General features: G+C 42.3%; 1 protein-coding gene across 1 annotated transcript; it reads left to right on the forward strand.

Annotated features, from left to right (window-relative positions):
* Positions 1-681: 681 nt before the first annotated feature.
* CRHBP (corticotropin releasing hormone binding protein) lies at positions 682-15,347 on the forward strand. Its single transcript, XM_027552917.1, has 7 exons — positions 682-1,024; positions 1,393-1,492; positions 1,734-1,891; positions 3,245-3,455; positions 5,193-5,341; positions 9,021-9,138; positions 14,212-15,347. The coding sequence occupies exons 1-7, from the start codon at positions 944-946 to the stop codon at positions 14,367-14,369; spliced, it is 975 nt and encodes a 324-aa protein (XP_027408718.1). The 5' UTR covers positions 682-943; the 3' UTR covers positions 14,370-15,347.
* Positions 15,348-24,064: the final 8,717 nt, after the last annotated feature.

The following is a 24,064-nucleotide window of genomic DNA, read 5'->3' on the forward strand; positions in this document are numbered from 1 at the left end:
TTTGTTTAGCCCTGAAAATTTGCTAATGAGCAGTTTTAATAAAGCTTCTCAGCAGTTCTTTCTACTGGAGTATGAAAGTAATCCAGGTATTTGAAGGCATGAAATGGAAGGACTCCATCTCTCAGGGGTTCAGATGGATGTTAAGGTCCTAGCCATGATTGACTGGCCCAGGAGTGCATCCATCCTCTCTATACATTCAGGCCATATGACATAGTTTGGCTGAAATCCAGATGTCCACAGACTCCAGAGTTAGCTTTCTCTTAAGGAAATGCTTACATGAAACTGGACCAGGATACAGCAGAGACCAAGGGAAGAAAGAAAGCTTGAATTACATGACTGCAATATTCTGCAAAATCACACTTCAGCTTCTGTTCAGCTTCTCCTTGGAGCTGCAAATTCCTCAAGTTTCATCCTGAGAGGCAACTGCGTGAATACTATATTCTCTGACAATTTCCAACACGATTCCATTTAAGGTTATGGGACAAGGCTTGTATGATAAGGCTGTGTGTGGTGCTGGGCATTTTATGCCTGTGTGTAACCTTGTCACTTGGCTTTGCAAAGTCAGAAATTCCCTGCATGTGGCAGGTCAAGTAAATGCCATCCCTTACTCTCTATTCCTGCCTCATTCTTTCTCCCACACTTTAGTTCACTAAGTTGTAAGTGTCTGAAATCATTCTTGGTGAATAATGCTGGGCCACTCTGAAAATTTGTGGCTGAGGGCTGGACCCTCGTCATCGCCACGCACTTTGTCGCCGAGACAGGTAACCCATGGTTACTGAGCTCAGATCAGTTAAGGGGCAGAGAGCCTCCGCTCCTCACTGCTCTATAAAAGGGACCCAGCAAAGGGACCCTACCAGCTTCTAGCTCTCAGCCTGGGTGAGCCTGGGAAGCAAAGCCTGAGACCTCCGGAGCAGGAAGCACCAGCTGCAGAGCCAGGGCCGGCATGGCCCCCACTTTCAAACTTCAGTGTCACTTCATTCTGATCTGCCTGCTGGCTCTAAGAGGAGAGAGCCGGTACCTGGAGGTGAGCGATTCCCTGGGGCTGACCCATCTCATCTTCCAGCCCTGAGTGTCCAGCCTTGGGGATGGGCAGGCTGCCTCTGCTCTCAGATTATGTTGGGGTTAGGTCTTTCTTCCTCATTCACTGTGCTCCCTCTTTCCCCGGGTATCCCATAGGTCTTCCTGCCTACTTCTTCCCCCTTTCCCTCTGGCCCCTCGGGATACCCAGATCTGATGGAAAAGGTCTAAACCTTCCCGTCTTCTCCGGATCCCCCTGGAGACATTGATCTGCTCACTTGCTTCTCTGTGTCGTGGGCAGGGAGGGTACCCGCTTCTGATCCCCTCTCCCCCTCCCTGAACTGTTCCGGACTGACCTGAACTTTTCCTGGCCAGCTGCGGGAAGCAGTGGACCACGATCCTTTTCCACACCTCGCCGGTGGCGCCAGCCCGAAGCGGGAGCTGGAGGGGGAGCCGCTGTACAGCCGCGCTCTGCGTGAGTGCGGGCTGCCGGGGAGGTGGGGAGGTGGGGGCTGGCCGGACCCCTGGGAGGGAGCTCGAGGCCCAGATTCCCGTCGCTAAGGGTCGGTCCGAGGAGGTGCCCCTGGGCGAGATGGAGTGACGCTCCGGGAGCCAGGCGCTGAGGCTGGAACTCGCTGGGGGCGGAGAGAGGGCTGCCCCGGGCGGCGCAGCGGGGGCTGCAGCCCTGGACCGCCAACCCCACTGCCCTCCCCCAGGGTGCGTGGACATGCTGAGCCTCCAGGGCCAGTTCACCTTCACCGCCGACCGGCCGCAGCTACACTGCGCCACATTCTTCATCGCAGAGCCGGAGGAGTTCATCACCATCCGCTACGATCTGGTCTCCATCGACTGTCAGAGGGGGGACATCCTGCAGGTGAGGCACCCCCGGACCAGGTGGGCAAGGGACGGGCAATGACCGGGTCCCAGCTACCCAGCAGGGAGAGCCGGTAATTAGATGCTCAGCTGGTGCCGGAGTGGGACCCCCATGCAAAAGGAACCTCCTCTCACGCCCTGAAGGGCTGGTGCCTCCTGCAGTGGTTTAAGTTCCCCTCTGTGAGCTCTCGGTCCCCAGCGCTTGTTGCATCCTGGGGCAGATGAAAAGTGGTACAAGCCCATTTAGCAGGAGCGCTCAGGTCCGCGAGCCCGTGGCCCTGGTTAGAAGGCGACCTCACCTCTGAGATCTGAGCCCGCCTTGCTCCTGCAGGTCCCTTTCTCTGTGGAATCATTCCAGGCTCCCAAAGGCTGTCTTCAACGCCTGGGTGACCCGATTTTGGAGCAGAAAGGCACGGGCCACTGGGAGAAATCCTGAGAAGGAATCTAGTTTGAGGCAGGGATGAGGTGTGGACAAGTCCTCCAGTCTCACAGCATCCCCACTCCGAGTTCCCTGTGAGCCTTAGGGGTCAGCTTGGGATGGTTGCTGGACTTCTCCAGTCCAGTTAAAGTGAACATGATTAAAACCCTAAAGTGGAAACTGTCAAATGCAGTGGAAGAGAACTGATCTGATGAAGGAATTTGTAGCTGGTAATGTTACTAACTCGAACTAGGTTGAATTCATTAAATTGGAGACCTGTGGTGATTTTAAGAATAAAGTCAATAGACTCTGACCTTTTGTCCAGCCAACTACAAACTTCAAGAAGTGAAGGAAAAAATTCCTAACTTGCATTCCAGACATTATTGTCTAAGTGTTAAAGTAGTTCTTGATATTTTAATGTGTGATGAGTTTAAAGATGGGGGAAATGGGTATGTATAACCATCGGCAGGTAGGTAAAGTTCTTGCTCCAATTTGTCCCTTTGCTGTCTATTTTTGAGATATTTTGTTCATATTTTAATGAGGAAAGAGAAAAACTGAAGCCCAGATTATGCTCCTGTGGAATTCTTCTGAAGGTAGGATGTGTGAAAAAATAATGACCAATACAAAAGTGTACATCATCTGTAGTTTTATTTACCAAGGTAGCTGAAATGATGAAGTATAAGAAAGTATTTGCTTCAGATACACTGGAGTTTATAAAAGGGGGGAAAAAGCAATAATTAATTAATTAATCATATGACTTTCAAACAATCCAGTCAAAATATATACAAATAGAAAGCAAGTGTACAGGGGGGTATAGTCTGTCTATTCCCTACTTATAATTGGAGGTCCATTGCTGGGTAAGCTTTTCCCCCTTTTCAACACATTTATGATTTCAGGAGCTGATGGAAGTGATCATCTTTGTGTTTTTGTTGGAAGGTATTTGATGGTTGGATTCTCAAGGGGGAGAAATTCCCCAGTTCCCAGGATCACCCTCTCCCCACGACGGAGAGGTACATAGATTTCTGTGAGAGTGGTCTGAGCAGAAGGACCATCAGATCCTCCCAGAACGTGGCCATGATCTTCTTCCGGGTCCATGAGCCAGGAAATGGATTCACAGTAACCATGAAGACAGAGCCTAACCTCTTCCGTAAGTGGACTTCCTGTCTTCTCAGTTAGAAGGCAGGAATTGGGGGGAGAGAGCATCCATTCTACTTTTCAAAAGTAGTATTATTGCACAGACTTAAGAAATTTGAAGTGAGGAAGGATTTGAATGGGAATTCTTTTGTAATTAGAAATGACCTGAAGGATATTTGTGATTCATTATTATGAAAATCAAATCAGTTTTTAATTTATTTACCAGTCTAGATAAGATACTAACTTATGGTGGCTAGAATTCTATTTTTCCCCTGGTCTTATTTCTGATCTCCTGAGTTACTACAATGTATTCAGTGACAAACTTTAATCCCTGCAGTCATTCCATTGACCTGGATTCAGATATGAAGTCTTTAAGATACTTAGGTAAATGCCGAAAGACTGCGTATCTGGGATGCGTAGACAGATTTCATGCCTGAGCAGAGGGTTGGACCAGAGGACCTCAGTGTTGCCTTCTGAGTCTGAACCCATTGCTCTAATTTAGTTCGTTTCTGATGGATACACGAAAAGATGCTATAAAGCTAAATAGCCCAGGCCTAAAACACATTATCTTAATCAGAATGAGTTCATTCATCTATTTATTATTTTTGCCCATTAAGAGGAAAATGTTTGTAAAAAATCAGGTAAAGAAAACATAATCATTTTTGGTTGCATACAATAGTATTAATATTAACACTTCATGTGATTGAAGAATGGCGCCTACCTAATCTGCCAAAAAATAATGTACTGACTGATCTCCCAATTTTTATTTTTAAAAAACAAAGTAACTTTTTATGGTAGAAGCACCCAGAAGGGCTATTTCCGAGGACTGGAACAGAATAATACTAGAGGACAACTGTTTCTCCTCTATCTTGTTTGGCTAGAAATCAGAAATCTTCTAGAATCATCAAGGAATTTCAGTTCGTTTTGAAATTAAGTGTGATTAAAAATATAAGAAGGAGGCAAAAGGTAATTCTGACATAGTCTGGTCAGAAACTTTTGTCTGGTGTTGCAAAGAGTCGGACACGACTGAGCGACTGAACTGAACTGAACTGAACTGAATTGGCCGAAAACAGCACAAACTCTGATGCTTCTAGTTTCATAGCTAAGAGAATAAATTTATTGTAAGTCTAGACCTGAGATACAAAAAAAATTTTCAGAAAATTTTGGGAGTAAATAAACATTAAAGATTTACCTTTTAGTCAACTTACCACTTAACACCCAGTATTTATCAGACATAAGCCTGGTTTCTGATTTTCTCAGCCTATTTTCTAACGGGTTCAATATTTCTTTACTTTATTATCTAAAAAGTAACATATATCTCCAAGTTCAGTTAATAAAGGTTTCAGACCACCGGGGTTTGAATTCTGATCTCCTCTTTAAGCCTTGATTCTTTCAGACTTCCAGATTGAACTAAGACCCTAGTTAATGAAGTATTCCTAGAACTTACACCACCTAGTATTGTTTGGTTGGTTATTAATTTATGTCTTGTGAGTGTTATAAATAAGGTGACCCCCTGAGATTACAATTAGAAGCCCCTTACAGCCCAGGGCCTCCTAACAATGTGGATATATCCCTGGTGGTTTTTCTTCCCCAGGTCCTTCCCATCTCCAAAATCACCTTTGTGATATGTATTCTCTTCTAGGCCCCAAGCCCCTAGACCATTAACAGAAGCTTAGAATAGGATAAGATAAATTTCCACAAAAGCCCAGCATACAAGATAGTGAAAATGTGATTTTGCTTTTCTATAAAGCCTGCAATATCATCTCCCAGACCCCAAATGGAAGGTTTACTCTGGTTGTGCCACATCAGCATCGCAACTGCAGCTTCTCCATCATTTATCCTGTAGCGATCAAAATATCCGATCTCACCCTGGGACACTTAAATGGTCTGCAGTTAAAGGTGAGTTGCTTATTGCTTCCCAGTCACTTCCTAAGGCCCCAGCAAACTTTTGAGAGCAAAAGTAATCATACAGGGCGAATGTGGATGAATGAGAGGCAGGTCCTTCTATCTGACCATTTCATCTCACACGAGCCTGCCGTCGCTGCCTGAACACACTCCTCTTCTATTTCCATTATGCTGCAAGCTGCATACTCAGGTGCCCCTTCTGCCTACTTGAATACTTTTTTCGTGATGTAAGAAATGTTTCCAACTGGCAAAGTTGTGGCATATAATTACAATTGAACTCTCTTGTACTTGCCTCTTTTACAGAAATTCTCTCCTAGCAGAACCTAGTGTGAGTCATCTACACAGCTGTTTTTCTGATTATTGGAATTTTCTTTTGACATGAAGGAAGTGTCTTCATTGACAGAACTGTGTGATGAAGGAATGCTAAGTGTAGCAGAAAATATGAAATTGGATTTTTATATTGCAAAATACAGTAAAGTTTTGAAGCTTTTTTTTTTTTTTTTGCATTACATTTCATGCCATACATTTTGCAACAGAACATTAGCTGAGACTCCCCATCTACTGTTCCCCCCATGAACTGCTGTATGGACTTTGCAGTTGTGCTGACCTTGACCACATTTACTTGCACTGGCAGCTCGTTTCCTCTGAGTCACCCTCACCTCCTTTTATGTTCTCATATAGGTTAAGGTTAAGATAACTGATAGGTTAAGATAACTGCTATATTCATCGGCATCGAAGAAAGTCATCAAAGAAAATTCCTAATCAGACAGATTTATTTGGTTTCCGGGCTGAGAAAAGCAGTATGTACAACTTCCTTTAAGTCCTAAACTCATAGGCCAGTGCTTATATTTTTTTTAAATTGAACCTTTGTGGAAGAATAATCCTTTGATAAAGACCGGGATAAGTGGATGTCTCTGGCATAACCTTACTGTCCTGAGATTGTATGTCATTCTTGATGTTTAATATAGAAGATAGCATGTATGGTAGATTGAGAGATCTGCATTTTAGCTACTTTTGGCTGTGAGGAGTAATCTTGGTGCTTACCATTTAAAACAGTGTGAAGTCTGCAGTGTTCTAAGTACTTGTTGCTTTACAAAAAGAATTTTTTTAGGGTGCTTACTATGTGCAAGGCCTTATTCTAAATGCTGGAAATTAGCAATGAACAAAACAGGTCCTGCTCACATGGACCTTACATGCTAGGGGATGAGACAGGCAAAAGAATAATATGTTTCAAATAGTGATGAGTACCCTACAGAAAATGAAGCAGAGTGGTGGCTGGGGAAAACGTGGGAGAGAAGGCAGGCAACTACTTGAGGTAAGATGGTCAGGAAAGAAAGCTTTTGAAAAGGAGACATTTAAAGTGAGATTTCAGTGGTAGGTAAGAAGGAGCCGGCAGCCCCAGGAGAGCCGGGAACAGGACGACAGTAGTGCAGAGGCTCGGAGGCAGGATGGGCTTCCTGAGTTCCAGAAACAGAAAGAAGCAAAGAAGGTAGGGGCCTGTGGTATGGTACGGCACCAGGGAGACAGGCAGGGCCGGGGTGGAGAGCCCAGCGGGTCATGGTTAAGAGTTAAGAGCCTGCTCTGAGTGCAGTGGCAAACCACTGAGGGGTTCGGGCATAATCCATCTGATCGTGATCTGGTGGGTGAGGGGGCTGGGATTGCTGGCTTCGTGACCAAATTAAATAACGGAGTCCATGATGGGAAGGAGAGGATTGCCCAAATGCCGTTCTGGCTTCCATGAATGATGATGAATGAGCTGTAGTGGCCCGAGTGGTGCAGGAGTGCACCTAAAAGGCCATCGTCATAGTCTAGGCAAGAGGTGAGAGTAACTTAGTCCAGGGAGGTGGAACCTCCACAAAGAAATGTAGAGGTCCCTACACAACCCAGCTCCTGCCGTTGTTTACTGAGGATAGCTGAGAGGTTCAGGAAGAGGACAGTGAAGTCACCGAATGCGAGGAGTGTGTGCTCCCCACCTCTTTGTTTCTGGGTTTTGTTCCCCTCATTTTTGTTTTTTGTTATTGTTGTTGGCTTCCCTGCACAGCATTTGGGGTCCTAGCTCCCTGACCAGGGATTGAATCCACGCCCCTTGCTTTGGAAGCATGGAGTCTTAACCACTGGGTCACCAGGGAAATCCCTATTGCCCTCATTTTAGTTTCTATTTCTCCCCAACTTCCTATTTCCCATTTCTCTCTCCTGAGTCTGCCTTTTGCCCTTCACCTCCTCCTGTGAAATTTGGAACCTATAGAACCAGCTGGAATGTTTAATCTTAAGTCATGTTCTCCCTGGACACCCTCTACTCAAGGGAAAGGCAATTACATTTTTTTCCCCTTTACTTCTAAATGGCTTATTCAACTCTTCGTACAAGAACATGAGCCCTGTACACAGTGGGGCTGACTAATCCTGTATTTTATGGTTTGATGAACTGTGTAAAATGCTTAGAACAGAGCACATAATAGGTGCTTTAAATATGCATACCGACCCCCACCACTTGCTTCCTTTCACTGGACAAATGGATGCTGTAATAGTATTTTCTATCTGTTGCTTTGTTCCAGTTACATTTCAGTATCTTCCTAATGTTGGACTGTGTGTGTTTATGTACGTGTGTATTCAGCACTCTCTGTTTTAGACTTTGGTTCCTATGTCGTATGGTCTATCTGGTTAACTTCTACGCATCTTGCCACACTCAGCTAGGTCTCTTGAGTGTACCTCAATGAAGAAGAGGATCACAGGCAAAACTGGTGGTATAATTTGTGGGGGACAGCACAAAATGAAAACACGAGGACTTTATTTTAAAATTATTAAGAATTTCAAGATAGTGACAACAGAGCATTAAGCCAAGCTCTAGGCCTCATAAGTGTGAGCCCTGTGGATGTGGGCCATGGGATCACGAGGCCAGCCCTGATCACAGGAGAGGGCGGAGAGGGGCGGCTTTTTTTTTGCCTGGGAAACTGAAGCCCAGGAAGTTCTGTAGACGAGACATGTGGAAAGGATTGAAGGGAAGCAGAAAAAGTGGTTACGGTGGATCACATAGAGTTTTAGACTAGATAATTATTTTGAATAGTTTGAAATAAATTTACTTTCATTGGATGGAGAAAGTTGATGGTAACTCTAGCTAATTTGAGCCCAAATGAGGGTTTTGGTTTTTTCTTTAATATTCTTATAACTAATCTAAATCCTTATCAATAGAAAGGGTAAGAATTGTCTCCCTAGCAAAAAAAAAAAAGTCTTATAAAGAAGAGGAAAAGAGGTAAGTTAAAGGAAAAAACTGATATGGAAGTCCTATTTATAAAAACACTGACTGCATGCATTAAGAAATTCAAATAATTCAATATGTGTGTCCAAATGATTTAAAAATCAAACCACTTTTAGATGCAATTTTTATATACCGTATATGGAGTTTAAAGATTCTGATTTCATCATTGTAGTCCTTGCACTTGTAAAAAAATGTTTTTTAAATGCACACACATTTTAAAAAATGATTACTTAACCAATTTAGAAAAGCAATTCCTTTTTTTTTTTCTTTAAAAAGTCTTAATTTCTGGAGTCTTGGATGTTAAATTAAAGGGCACTTCCAGGATTTCTGGGCCTAAAGGAGTGAATTCACCAATTTGCCATTGGTTTGACTTTGCTAGGTGATTTAAATATGTCTTCCTCTCCTGCTTTGTTCTCTTAGAAGTCCTCTGCAGGCTGTGGGGGAATAGGGGACTTTGTGGAGCTGCTGGGAGGAACTGGTTTGGACCCTTCCAAGATGCTGCTTTTAGCTGATCTCTGCTACCCTTTACGTGGCCCAGGTAAGATGGTTCTTTGATTATTATTTATGTGCCTATTAAGATTGTTTTACCCTGATGCTGGGAAAGACAGTGAAGCACAGGGAAGCCTGGGGTATTGCAGTCTGGTGGGGTTGCAGAGAGTCAGACACGACTGAGTGACTGAACAACAATAAGACTTTGTCCTTAAATAAAACACTTCAAATTATTTATACGTGAAAGGGCAAGTTCCACCAAAAAAAGTTTGATTTTGCACGTTGAACTAATGTGAGGATTTTGCATTTGAGCCTATACACAGTATCAAGAATGCATGACCACAATATCTGACATTGGGAGAGAAACTTATGAAGTAACAAACTTGCATGTTTAAGGTTGGCCCTAGGTAAAACTATGAAAATGGCATAGAACTGTGCTTGTTCTACCTTTTTGAAAGTCCCTGCTTTCATCCTCTTGAGACTAAAGAGTTTGCCGACTGAAAACCATGGTTCATATAGTGTATGTATCATCAATTAGTAATAATGTAATGATAAAGTAATATCTAAGTCATTTTACCATATATATGTATATGTGTGTGTGTATTACTCGTAGTAAATACATTAAAAGGTGATTCACTTTATTAGAAATTCCCAGAACTGCTAGAATGTCCCCAGATTCTAACAGCAAAACCAGCCTCTGAAAGACTACTGCCAAAAGAGAAGTAAATTCTGAAATCTAAAAGTGGTCCCTGGTAATAAAAGACCAGGTTAGCTCATGGTGCAACACCAAATAGAATCAGGTCTTCTTTATTACGAATCAGTGAGGAGTTTCCATTTGGTCAGGCTCAGGTGGGGTGGGGCAAAGGTGGAATTGCTGACTCATGACCACATTAATTAATGAAGTCCAAGTGGGGAGAGAGAGGGTTATGTGAAACCTTTCTATAAAGGTCTCCCATTTCTGTCCTTCTGATGCAGGAACCGGGGATTATTGATTACGAGACGAAAGTCAAACAGAAGAGCAATCTTTCATCCCTTATCATAGCCCCCTTCCTCTCTCATAAGCACACATCACACACCAACTAAATAATGAAACTGCAAATCAGACCTCCTTTTGATCAGCTGTTACCTGTTTTAATTAAACCCAGATCTGCCCACCAGTACTTTCACTCTCTGAGCTAATGCTGGGATCTTAAGCCAAAACTCTGGAATAGAATTAATATACATAGATAAAGGGAAGTTCAGTTCAGTTCAGTCACTCAGTCGTGTCCGACTCTTTGTGACCCCATGAATCTCAACACGCCAGGCCTCCCTGTCCATCACCAACTCTCGAGTTCACTCAGACTCACATCCATCAACTCAGTGATGCCATCCAGCCATCTCATCCTCTGTTGTCCCCTACTCCTCCTGCCCCCAATCCCTCCCAGCATCAGAGTCTTTTCTAATGAGTCAACTCTTCACATGAGGTGGCCAAAGTACTGGAGTTTCAGCTTTAGCATCATTCCCTCCAAAGAAATCCCAGGGCTGATCTCCTTCAGAATGCACTGATTGGATCTCCTTGCAGTCCAAGGGACTCTCAAGAGTCTTCTCCAACACCACAGTTCAAAAGCATCAATTCTTCGGCACTCAGCCTTCTTCACAGTCCAACTCTCACATCCATACATGACCACAGGAAAAACCATAGCCTTGACTAGATGGACCTTTGTTGGCAAAGTAATGTCTCTGCTTTTGAATATGCTATCTAGGTTGGTCATAACTTTCCTTACAAAGAGTAAGCATCTTTTCATTTCATGGCTGCAGTCACCATCTGCAGTGATTTTGGAGCCCAAAAAAATGAAGTCTGACACTGTTTCCACTGTTTCCCCATCTATTTGCCATGAAGTGATGGGACCGGATGCCATGATCTTCATTTTCTGAATGTTGAGCTTTAAGCCAACTTTTTCACTCTCCCCTTTCATTTTCATCAAGACGCTTTTTAGTTCCTCTTCACTTTCTGCCATAAGGGTGGTGTCATCTGCATATCTGAGGTTATTGATATTTCTCCTGGCAATCTTGATTCCAGCTTGTGTTTCTTCCAGCCCAGTGTTTCTCATGATGTACTCTGCATAGAAGTTAAATAAGCAGGGTGACAATATACAGCCTTGACGTACTCCTTTTCCTGTTTGGAACCAGTCTGTTGTTCCATGTCCAGTTCTAACTGTTGCTTCCTGACCTGCATACAGGTTTCTCAAGAGACAGGTCAGGTGGTCTGGTATTCCCATCTCCTTCAGAATTTTCCACAGTTGATTGTGATCCACACAGTCAAAGGCTTTGGCATAGTCAATAAAGCAGAAATAGATGTTTTTCTGGAACTCTCTTGCTTTTTCAGTGATCCAGCAGATGTTGGCAATTTGATCTCTGGTTCCTCTGCCTTTTCTAAAACCAGCTTGAACATCAGGAAGTTCATGGTTCACATATTGCTGAAGCCTGGCTTGGAGAATTTTGAGCATTACTTTACTAGTGTGTGAGATGAGTGCAATTGTGCAGTAGTTTGAGCATTCTTTGGCATTGCTTTTCTTTGGGATTGGAATGAAAACTGACCTTTTCCAGTCCTGTGGCCACTGCTGAGTTTTCCAAATTTGCTGGCATATTGAGTGCAGCACTTTCACAGTCATCTTTCAGGATTTGAAATAGCTCAACTGGGATTCCATCACCTCTACTAGCTTTGTTCGTAGTGATGCTTTCTAAGGCCCACTTGACTTGACATTCCAGGATGTCCGGCTCTAGGTGAGTGATCACACCATCGTAATTATCTTGGTCTTGAAGATCTTTTTTGTACAGTTCTTCTGTGTATTCTTGCCAATATTTCTAAAAACCCACTTTGCTAAAAATTTGGGGCTAGTTTATGCTAATTTACACTTGAGCCCTGGTTTAAACCAGTGGCTTCTCTCCATTTGCGTTCTCAAAGGCACTGGATCCTTCCATGCTGATGGAGGGCACCCGTGAGGAGATGTGTTTGAGCTGGATAAAAAGATTGGATTAAGAACTGATCTAACACTCATCCCTTAAAATTTAGATAATTGAAGCTATAGTAATTTTGGTGCATGAATTATATAACTTGGTTTAGGTAAACGTGTGTGTGTGTGTTAGTCCAACTCTGTGCGACCCCATGAACTGTAGCCTGCCAAGCTCCTCTGTCCATGAAATTCTCCAGGCAAGAATACTGGAGTGGGTTGCCATTTCCTTCTCCAAAAGGATATGATCAAGGCCAAATATTTTGCCTGTTTTATCTAAATGATTGAAACCAGTCTTACAATAATTTGAAGGCTTGACTTATCTGACCCATTGGTTCATTTTAGACTTCACTTTTTTCTTTCATTCATCATGTTTCCATGAGCCCCTCCTAAATTGTTCATACAATGAACTCTTAGATATCCTGCCCTTTAGATTAGATCGAATTAGGAATATGTCAAATAATAAATAAATGGTATACACATTAACTAAAGGAAATAAGGTGCATTATGTAGATTAAAGTTCAGAGTAAGATCAGAAAAGAATGACCTTCCCAATCATTTAAATAAAATTAACTTTGGACCTCGTCATAGAAGCTTAGCCTAGACTCCCTGGCGCTTATATTAAAATAATTACAGGATTTATATTTTATTATCTCTCCAAATTGACTTTTACCTAAATAAGTCTATCTGGCTGTTTCACTTCATTGAAACCCAGGTGCATGTTTTTGAAGTAGCTGTTATACAAGGATAATAATGTTTCTCAGAATTTAGTCCTTATAGAGACAAAGAGGGGGGAAAAGATTGAGAAAGTTAAAATAGCAGGAAGGATTATTGTAGGGTAGATAAATCTTGCCTCAGGAACCAGCTTGAGGTTGAAGAAATAAACTAAAAATAATTTTTAATAATTATTTAATAATTACTGAGTTTCACAGAACAGAAACTCATGTAGGTACAAATAGTTGGTTGCCAGAAGGGAAGGGAGTGGGAAATGAAAAGAAAAAAAGGTAATTCTGTGAGGTAATGAATGTTAATTAGCTTGATTGTAATGATCATTTCACAATGTGTATTTATATAAAAGCATCATGTTGTACACCCCGAACACATACAATTTCAGTCAGCTATACCTCAACAAAGCTGAAAAGAAATTTAACCCCCTCCATTATTCTTGCCTGGAAAACCCCATGGACAGAGGAGCCAGGCAAGGATCAAAAAGTCATTCCATGTAAGAAATACAGGAAAACATTAGAAAAAGTACAGGTGAACAACAGAATGAAAATTAGTACATTCAGTGTATGTCTAAACCATGCAAATGCTATTTTTATTTATATGTAAAACAGAATCATTATCCAGGCTAGAAAACAATAAACAGGTGATTTTTTTGGTCTACATAACCGTCTGGCAGTACAGTCCATCCTTTAGCCCTACCCACTACATGCCACGTGCGCCCCCAAACAGAAGGGAAAAAAAAAACAGGCCCTGCAAATTTCTAACCTGTCCCAAGGGGGCAGCACTACCCTCACTGAGAATCCAGCGAGAGGAAAGGCGTGGCAGGGACAGACGCTTGCCTTCGTCCGCCTTCACCACCAAGCCTTGGAGGCAGGAGAACATAAAAAGCACGAGGAGACATCTTCTTACTTCTTTATAGTTAGTTTTATTTGACAGTGTTCTTGCACACGAGGCGAAGGGCTGAGTTCAGTTTCACTACTCAACAACTAATGACACAGTTGGCTCTTGAACAGCACGGGTTCGAACTTCTCAGGTCCCTTACACAAGGGTTGTTTTCAGTAGTAGATACTGCAGAGCCACACCACCCTGGGTTGATTGAACCCGAGGATGTGGAACCTCCGATCTGGAGGAACTGTGGATGTGGAGGAGAGATGATAAATTATATGCAGATTTTCACCTGTGGGGAGGGTCCTTGGCCCTAGCGTGCAGGTTGTTCATGGGTCAGCTGTATATTATAATGAAAATGAAAACAAAGCCGTTTCACCTGATGGTAGATGGCTTGGTTTGAGTTCGTGAGAGGAAGCTACATCTTGCTTTCGCCCTGTTTGAATGATCTTGTGGATAGAAATGGCTTGGCTCTGTGGTTTCTAACCTGCTGGGAAACTTACTTTTTCCGTGAATTATAGCCCAGATGAAAGTTGGCTGTGACCACACGGTGCTGCGCATGGTCTCCAGTGGAAAACATATAAATCGCGTGACTTTTGAGTATCGTCAGCTGGAACCATATGAGCTGGAAAACCCGAACGGAAACAGTATCCAGGAATTCTGTCTGTCTACTCTTTGAATAAACAAGTCAATGATTTCCATGCTGCTAGCTAAGGGAGTTTTTAATGGCTATTATATATGATTTTGATGAGCAGCTAGTTAAGAACCTTTCATACCAGTCAGTATTCCCAACGTTGAACACATATCACACACACTAATTTTTGTAACTTGCTTCTTTTTCGTTTGTTATATAAATGACCACATGGCAGAAAATAAGCCCCTCTCTCTTTTATATGCTTTCAACCTAAACTGGTAAGACAAGTGCAAAGTAATGTGCAATAAAAACTTGTATCACAAGGGAAGATACTACAAAGAAATAAAAATGATGGTGTTGTCAGTTCTATAACAGAAAATGCATGTCTGTGTAACCAAAGTAGTAGCTTTTGTTTAGTTTCTGCTTATTCTGTTTATAGTAGAGAGTAGTTGTAGCTAGTATTATTTATCGATTTGTAACAGCTTGTTTGTAACAAACATTTGTAGTATGGAAAACATTTCGCAATCGTAAATACAAGCATGAATAAACATATTCAGAATGTTGGCACCTCAGCAACCTGCTTTGTTTACCTGAGTAGTTACTTACCTTACTACCATCAGAAAATAATGTTCTCAGGTGAGAACCAAATGCTGAACTAAATCATTTTAGACTTCTTGGAGCTCAGAGAACTCTGGGTTGGTAAGTAGAATTATTAGGTGCAAAAGGTAAACTTTCAGCGTTTGTACAAACAACACTAAGTGATTGGTCGTGATAGGGAAGCAGGATGTGGGGATCACTTTCCCACTCTTCTCCAAGAAAACTGAGAGCACATGTCTTTGCCACAGTGAAGAGTGTACTTTTCAAGGTCAACAGAGGCCTTAAGCAGAAATCTGAGTACTTTTTTGGTACCAAAGATGGTTTATCGTTGACTGAAACTTGTCTATAATCAGCTTGAGATCAAGCGTGTGGGCCTGTAAAAAGACATCTTGAGGTCAGAAATAAAGACTTGAGAAACAAAGGAAATACTCCAGAGTGAACAAGTCTTCTTTGGATTAATGAATGAACATTGAAAACTGTGTCATAACTAATGGCTTGATTCTGGGTCCCCAAACATATTTAATATAAAGTTAATTTTATAATAGAGTGTACTGGAATCCCATATTCTGGGATTGTTAACGAAATCTGGCAACCCGGCAGAAAGAAAAATAGTGACTGAAAATACTAAAAATACCCAGGTTTGAGCCTAAATTTTATCTCAGTAGATATTCTGGAAATAGCAAATGGATGAATAAATGCCTAAATGGATAGATGGATAAATGCTGGGATGAATGAATAAATGTCTAAACAGATGGCTATATAATTCCTGATTAGTTATGTAAGATGCTGGGTTTCTTATTTTATAGAAAATAAATTCCATGAAGTTGAACCCGTTTATCTTTTTCACAGTCCCTCTAGCGGCCAAAGAATTAATGCAGTCACTTATATCACCATCAGAAGTTTCTGGCTGTTAACACTCAGGATGCCCTTAGACTCAGTAGGGAAAATGAATGGTCCGCTGTCAGGAGGCAAGTGTTTTTATCATGGAAGTGGGACAGGTTGCTTTTGTCCCTGAGGGACATCTTGAAAACTACTTAGCCTCTCTGCACTTTAGTGGGTGGAACTGTGGTCCCTGAGGTCTCTTCGAATCTTGACACTCTGCAGTCATTTAGTTGTGACATGTGACTTCAGAGCTTGTCACTGCATATTACAGTACGCTCTTTGAGAGGGCAGTCACTTCAGTGAACTGTCTGTGACTTACTCTTTGGATAACCATGATTTAGTCTTCATTCCAAAAGGACGGGATGGCTTTCTAGAAACAAAATGGCAGATGAGCTCTCAGGGGAGGGGGAACGTGCAAATGTTCACCCGCATTGCCGTTAAGAAAGTCATATGTTACGTGAGATTCTGGCCAAATCTGACTTTCTAAATAAAAAAGGCCGTATGCATAGTGGCTAAGGTTGTCAACTCGAGAGCCAGATCTCTTTGAATCCCAGCCCTGCCACTTACTTGAGCAAGTCATTCGTAAGTCTCTATTGCTCAATTTTAAATCTGTAAAATTGGGTAAGCGCTGTATCTTGTACATGTTAACTGTCATTTTTATTATTAATTTTCACTTGTAAGCAAATATGCTGTCCCAGGTCCTCCATATTCTCAGTGGGGCATTTGCTTTATGCTCTGAAGGGCATGTACTGATTCAGTTGTCTTGTTTCATCCCAGGACACTTGTCAGGAGGTTAGGATGAGTTAGGGCTGTTTTCCGGGACCAAGAAGCAGAGTAAGGTTACTGATACCATTTGAGGGTAGATGATGGAAGGTCTTATCAGTTCCCCTGTGCCTCCCCTCCCAGCTGACCCTGTCTGTAGGCCCTGCACGGCTGTAGCACCAATGCTGACCTCAAACAGAAGGACTCTGCATAGCTCTTGTCCACCACACTGGTTAAGAAGGAGTCAAGTCACATGTGGTCTGCCTTGACTCCCTACCATTGTGCCCGGGCCACATCTCTATAATCTTCCTAGCCCTCAGTTATTTCATCCTAGCTCTTGTCTGACTCTAATCTTATCCTCCACTCCAAACTGCACATCTAAATACTAAATGAGTCACTCTGGCTCTACTACTGACTAAGGAAATTCCCAATTCCTGCTGCCTCTGTGTCTGAAATTCTGAATGGTTTGCTCGTAGGTTTTGTGTCACTGTGCCCACCCGACCCTCTAGACCCTTCTCTGCCTCCTCTGCCTCCTCTGCTTCTGTCTTCCAGCTATTACGTGTGGGATACATTGGTCTGGCTATGACACTGGACTTGTTCCCAGTATCTGAAGGATTATGTCTTCTTCTTCTCCAAACTCTTCCTGGAACTGCTATTTTCACTTACGAGAGTAGGGCAGAAATGTGTTTTGTTCACCAAGTTATATTTCTACCTCCTGAGTATGCAGCTAGACTATATTTTCTAACCTCCCTTATAGTTAGGTTTGGTTCTGTGACTGAATTTTGACTGAAGACGTACGGGTCAAATGATGTCCAACCCTCATGTGATCCTCCATACCTTCTTTCTCTTCCCTTATCTATTGGCAAGATATTTAAGTTATAAGAGAGGACTCCAAGGCCATACAAGAAGACAGAGTCATAAGATGCAAGGAGCATGGATCCTTGAATGATCTCATGGAAGGCTGCCTGTTGACCAGGAATTGGATTTTACGTGGATCTTTGCAACTTCCCTGGACTTCCCTGGTGGCTCAGATGGTAAAGCGTCTGTCTACAAGGCAGGAGACCTGGGTTTGGTCCCTGGGTTGGGAAGATCCCTTGGAGAAGGAAATGGCAATCCACTCCAGTACTATTGCCTGGAAAATCCCATGGACAGAGGAGCCTGGTAGGCTACAGTCCATGGGGTCACAAAGAGTCGGACACAACTGAGCGACTTCACTTCACTTCACTTTGCAACAAAAATCTGTATAGTCAAAGCTGTGATTTTTCCAGTAGTCATGTATGGATGTGAGAGTTGGACCATAAAGAAGGCTGAGTGCCAAAGAATTGATGCTTTTGAATTGTGGTGTTGGAGAAGACTCTTAAGAGTCTCTTGGACTGCAGGGAGATCAAACCAGTCAATCCTAAAGGAAATAAATCCTGAATATTCATTGAAAGGACTGATGCTGAAGCTGAAGCTTCAATAGTTTGATCACCTGATGCGAAGAGCGGACTCATTAGAAAAGACCCTGATGCTGGGAAAGATTGAAGAGAGGAGGAGAAGGGGATGACAGAGGATAAGATGGTTGGATAGCATCACTGACTCAATGGACCTGAGTTTGAGCAAGCTCCCAGAGATGGCGATGGACAGGGAAGCCTGGTGTTCTGCAGTCCATGGGGTCTTGAAGAGTCTGACATGACTGAGCCACTGAACAACAACAAGAAGTAAAAAAATATTTTTCTGGTTCAGCTACTGAAATGGTGATAATGATGACTTTGGTATAGCATTGAATGTTACCGTGGGCCTGTCTAAATCGAGTTCTCAGCTGTTCTCTAATTTCTGTCTGGTTTTGCTGCAACTGTCCAGACAGTACTGATCTGATTGTCTTCCAAAGAAACATACCTCAAATGCAAGTCTTTGATCTCATGAACTCTGGACTTGAGCTGATATCATTGCATTCAACTTTCCCATCTGTCTTAAAAAATCTTCTAAGAACAGTGATTCTTGGATTAGACTCCTTTGAAAATTGGCCAGTAACTACAGATCATCTCCCAGAAAAAAAAAAAAAAGGAAAGCCTGTATACACAAGAACAGTTCCAAATTTCTAAGAATTCACAAATCCCTGAAGCCCATAAAAGTTTCAAAATAAAAATCCCTGCTCTAGGAGAAAATAATGGGTAAAAATAAATTCTATACCAGTCTTCTGAAACTGCACTGCCATCTCTTAAATATTAGTTTAAAACATTCTTTGCTTCATTTGGCAGCAAAGTAAGTCCATGATAGCAACTTCATGTTTCTGGTTTTATATTTAAATATTTAACTTTGCCTTTTACTCCATTGGTTTTTCTGCCCTGCTTTCTAGTTTTTTTCTCAGGGTGGAAATATATTTTACATGGGATAAATTTTTGTGACAAAGATTGTTCCAGATCTCTCCCAACTTCAAACTTTCCTTTCTTGCTGTTTTAATAGAGTGACAACATTATCAGGGCCTTCCCTCTTGGTTCAGTGGTAAAGAATCTGCCTGCCAATGCAGGGGACTTGGGTTCAATCCCTGGGTCAGAAATATCCTTGGAGAAGGAAATGGCAACCCATTCCAGTATTCTTGCCTGGAAAATCTCATGGACAGAGGAGCCTGACGGGCTACTGTTCATGGGATTGCAGAAGAGTTGGATATGATTTAGTGACTAAACAACAGCAATATTATGAAAGTTGGCTGGCAAAGTAGAATCTTCATGGAACAAAAATAAAAATTTGGTGCATAGGATTTACTTGAAGGTAGTTTGCATATGTGCTTACCAGACCTGATAGAGAGTTGTGGATAAGGGCTCTTATTATGGGGTAATCACATGAAATTATATCTGAAAACACTTATCTCAGTGCCGTGGGGGTATTTCAGAAGAAACACTTTTGTATTCTGAAATAAGTGAACTTAATGGCCTCAGTTCTAATAAGTCATTTGTAATGACCACCGTCCATTTTCCTCTTTGTATTTAAAAGTGCTTTCTTCATGTGTTAAGACAAATTATGTAGAGAAAGAAGCAGAGAAGCAAGGGGGAACATATGGGTAAGAGAAAGAAGGCTTGATTAGAGGATTTGAAAATATTATGAAAATCAAGGTCTCCAAATTGGACTCAAGGTTTTGCTCTTGGTTACAACAGTTGACTCAATCCCTCTGTATTGAAAAATTGAAAATGTGAAGTGTTTTGTGCTTGATGGAGAAGACATTATCAATACTAGGTCATACAGCTGTGTGAGTTGAACAGAACCATGATCTTTGTAACTAGATGAGTTATCAGACATTTGGGTTTCCTAGTAAGAAGAACGGAGAAGGCAATGGCACCTCACTCCAGTACTCTTGCCTGGCAAATCCCATGGACGGAGGAGCCTGGTAGGCTGCAGTCCATGGGGTCGCTAGGAGTCGGACACGACTGAGCAAATACACTTTCACTTTTCACTTTCATGCATTGGAGAAGGAAATGGCAACCCACTCCAGTGTTCTTGCCTGGAGAATCCCAGGGACAGGGGAGCCTGGTGGGCTGCTGTCTACGGGGTCGCACAGAATTGGACACGACTGAAGCGACTTAGCAGCAGCAGCAGCAGCAGTAAGAAGAAGGACTCCCTGCTCCCCAACTCCCCTCCTCTCTCCAGTTTTCTGAAGTATAAAAAATGGATCCTGTTCTATTAGTGATTCTGAGGGAATCAACCCAGTCAAGCTAAGCAAAGTAGGTGGCTACCCATGTGGTGTGATTTGAGGGACAGTGAAAGACCTACTTTATGGAAAACATCACCAAAATTCACACCTTCATAATCCTTGTTCTTTTTTTCCCCTTAAGATGTATTTTTATAATAATTATGCAAGTAGTTTGTGAGTACTTAATTGTATTAAAACACTCAAAACACAGAGGTAACTAGTTAGTGAAGTGATCTCATCAGTAATTAATTTAACTGTATTCAGTTCAGTTGCTTAGTCATGTCCGACTCTTTGCAACCCCATGAATCGCAACACACCAGGCCTCCCTGTCCATCACCAACTCCCAGAGTTCACTCAGACTCACGTCCATCGAGTCGGTGATGCCATCCAGCCATCTCATCCTCTGTCGTCCCCTTCTCCTCTTGCCCCCAATCCCTCCCAGCATCAGAGTCTTTTCCAATGAGTCAACTCTTTGCATGAGGTGGCCAAAGTACCGAAGTTTCAGCTTTAGCATCATTCAAGGTTTTGCTAATCATTATTAGGGCTTCCCCTATGGCTCAATGGTTAAGAATCTGTCTATAATGCAGGAGACACAGGAGACTCAGGTTCAATCCCTGGGTGGGTAAGATCCCCTGGGAGAGGAAATGGCAACCTGATCCAGTATTGTTGCTTGAAAAATTCATGGACAGAGAAGCTTTTTGACAGTTGGTGTGTGGATTTATTTCTGGGCTCTCTATTCAGTTCCATTGATCCATGTGTCTGTCTTTGTGCCAATACCATGCTGTTTTGATTACTGTAGCTTTGCAGTATTGTCTGGAGTCTGTGAAGGTTATGCCTCCTGCTTTGTTCTTTTCCTCCAGGATTGCTTTGGCAATTCTGGGTCTTTTATGGTTCTAAATGAATTTTAGGATTATTTGTTCTAGTTCTGTGAAAAATGTCATGGATAATTTGATAGGGATTAAATCTGTAGTCTCGGAGAAGGAAATGGCAACCCACTCCAGTGTTCTTGCCTGGAGAATCCCAGGGACGGGGAAGCCTGTGGGCTGCCATCTATGGGGTCGCACAGAATCGGACACGACTGAAGTGACTCGGCAGCAAATCTGTAGTCTGCTTTGGGTAGTATGACCATTTGTTGTTGTTGTTCAGTCACTTACTTATGTCTGATTCTTTGAGACTCCATGGACTACAGCACACCATGCTTCCCTGTCCTTCACTCTCTCCTGGAGTTTGCTCAAACTCATGTCCATTGAGTTGGTGATGCCATCCAACCATCTCATCCTCTGTCATCCTCTTTTCCTCTTGCCCTCAATCTTTTCCAGCATCAGGGTCTTTTCCAACGAGTTGACTCTTCACATCAGGTGGCCAAAGTACTGGAGCTTCAGCTTCAGCTTCAGTCCTTCCAGTGAATATTCAGGATTGATTTCCTTTAGAACTGACTGGTTTGATCTCATTGCTGTCAAAGGGACTCTCAAGAGTCTTCTCCAGCACCATAATTCAAAAGCATCTATTCTTCGGTGCTCAGTCTTCTGTATGGTCCAACTCTCACATTCGTCCATGACTCCTGGATAAACCATAGCCTTAACTATGCAATCTTTGTCAGCAAAGCGATGTCATAGTTTAATACACTCTTAGGTTTGTCACAGTTTTCCTTCCAAGGAGCAAGCGTCTTTTAATTTCATGGCTGCAGTCACTGACTGCAGTGATATTGGAGCCCAAGAAAATAAAATCTGTCACTGTTTCTACTTTGTCCTCATCTATTTGTCATGAAGTGATGGGACTGGATGCTATGATCTTAGTTTTTTGAATGTTGAGTTTTAAACCATTTTTTTCACTCTCCTCTCTCACCCTCATCAAGATGCTCTTTAGTTCCTCTTTGCTTTCTGCCATTAGAGTGGTATCATCTGCATAACTGAGGTTGTTGATATTTCTCCTGGCAATCTTGATTTCAGTTTGTGATTCATCCAGCCCAGCATTTTGCATGGTGTACTCTGCAATGACCATTTAAATGATATTAATTCTTCCAATCCAAGAGCATGGGATATCTTTCCATTTCTTTGAATCATACTGAATTTCCTTTGTTCATGTCTCATAGTTCTCAGCATATAAATCTTTCACCTCCTTGGTCAAGTTTATTCCTAAGTATTTTATTTTAGGGGATACAATTTTAAAAGTTACTTTTTTAACTCCTTCCTCCTGCTATTTCATTGTTGGTATAAAGAAATGCCATCAATTTCTGTATGTTAATCTTGTATCTCTGATAGCTCAGATGGTAAAGAATCCCCCTGCAATGCAGGAGGCCCCGGTTCGATTCCTGGGTTGGGAAGATCCACTGGAAAAGGGAAAAACTACCCACTCCAATATTCTGGCCTGGAGAATTCCCTGGACTGTATAGTCCGTGGGGTGGCAGAGGGTCAGACACAACTGAGTGAATTTCACTTAATATTGTATCCTGCTACTTTGTTGAATTTGTTTATCAACCAATACCTTCTGTGAACCCTTGAGCAAGTCAGCACACCTCTTTGAGAATTATCTTCTTCACATGCAAAATGTAAACAGGAGCACGCATGCTCAGTTGTGTCTGACTCTTTGCGACACCATGGACTGTAGCCCACCGGCCTCCTCTGTCTACGGAATTTTTCCAGGCAAGAATACTGGAGTGGGTTGCCATTTCCTACTCCAAGGAATCTTCCTGATCTAGGGATAGAAACTGCATCTCTTGCATCTCCCCGCATTGGCAGGCAGGTTCTTTACCTCTGTGCCACCTGGGAAGCACCATAAACAGGAGCACCTACCTCTTCAATGTGATAGCCCATGAAATGCCAAGTAGCAATATCGGTACATGGAAGATGTTATAAATATGAGCATCCATTTCCTGGACAAGTTGTTTATTAGTCAAGGCTTTGGTAATAAAATTCCATCTTAAATGCTGTGAAGAAGAGCTATTTAAAGGAACTAAGAGATGGTTCTCTTAAGTGATGTGAATTTGCTGGTTGTTTTTGTAACATCAAATTCTTACATATTTTTTCCTTAGGCTAGTCTTACTGCTGTAGTATTTACTAATCAATTTATTGCAGTAGGTGGTCCACTTGCAAGTTTCATAGAATCATAGCACCTTCTTGCCATCTGCTCACTGAAGAACCAATCTTCTACCCATCGTGTCCAGGCTTATTAACAAGAGCCTCTACAGTTCTTCCCTGGCTTTCCTGGTGAAAAACAACATGCTCACATTGAGTGCTCCTTGTGGGACACTGAAATGCCAGCCCCAGGTAAAGGTAGGAAGGGGCGAAGCTGGTGTAACTTTCTGTAAGGCCCCAGGTTGAAAAACAAAACAAGTAAGCCAAAACCAAAAAAAAAAAGCCTGTCTCTAAGATGGGCAAATGTTAAGAAAATGTTTGAGTTTCTTTTTAATACAGGTCGTAATAAAAGCTAAGATTTATTGAAGAGTTAACACGTTCCTTGCACTGTTCTGCACATTTCCTGTGATTTAGTACGTTCAAACCCATCTCTGTTTCACTGATGAAGGGAGAAGCTGAAGGAGAGAGGAATAAAAGGGAGTGCTGTCAAACCGCACAGAAAGCAGTCTCCAGTGATCTGACACCAGAGCCTGCCCACTTGATTATGGCTCCACCCTGCGGGAGCCCGTACTGAAGTAAAGTATGAAGTGCTGCTTTCACAGTTTCCGCCAGCACAGCAGTGACATTGAAAGCTTCTTGGCCCTTATTCCTCTATCAAAACACATCATTCAAAGTGATTTGACGGCATTTGTCTGAGGATATGGTAACAAATCAATCCCAATTCCAAGTCTCAGAATAGCTAAATGTGATGGCTAATT

The sequence above is a fragment of the Bos indicus x Bos taurus genome, chromosome 10 (assembly GCF_003369695.1).
Source record: "Bos indicus x Bos taurus breed Angus x Brahman F1 hybrid chromosome 10, Bos_hybrid_MaternalHap_v2.0, whole genome shotgun sequence".
Taxonomy (NCBI): Eukaryota; Metazoa; Chordata; class Mammalia; order Artiodactyla; family Bovidae; genus Bos; species Bos indicus x Bos taurus.

Coding starts and splice junctions, on each gene's coding strand:
- CRHBP (XM_027552917.1), top strand. CDS start 944: ATGGCCCCCACTTTCAAACTTCAGTGTCACTTCATTCTGATCTGCCTG. Junction 1,892..3,244: donor AGAGGGGGGACATCCTGCAG/GTGAGGCACCCC, acceptor TTTTGTTGGAAG/GTATTTGATGGTTGGATTCT. Junction 5,342..9,020: donor TAAATGGTCTGCAGTTAAAG/GTGAGTTGCTTA, acceptor TTGTTCTCTTAG/AAGTCCTCTGCAGGCTGTGG.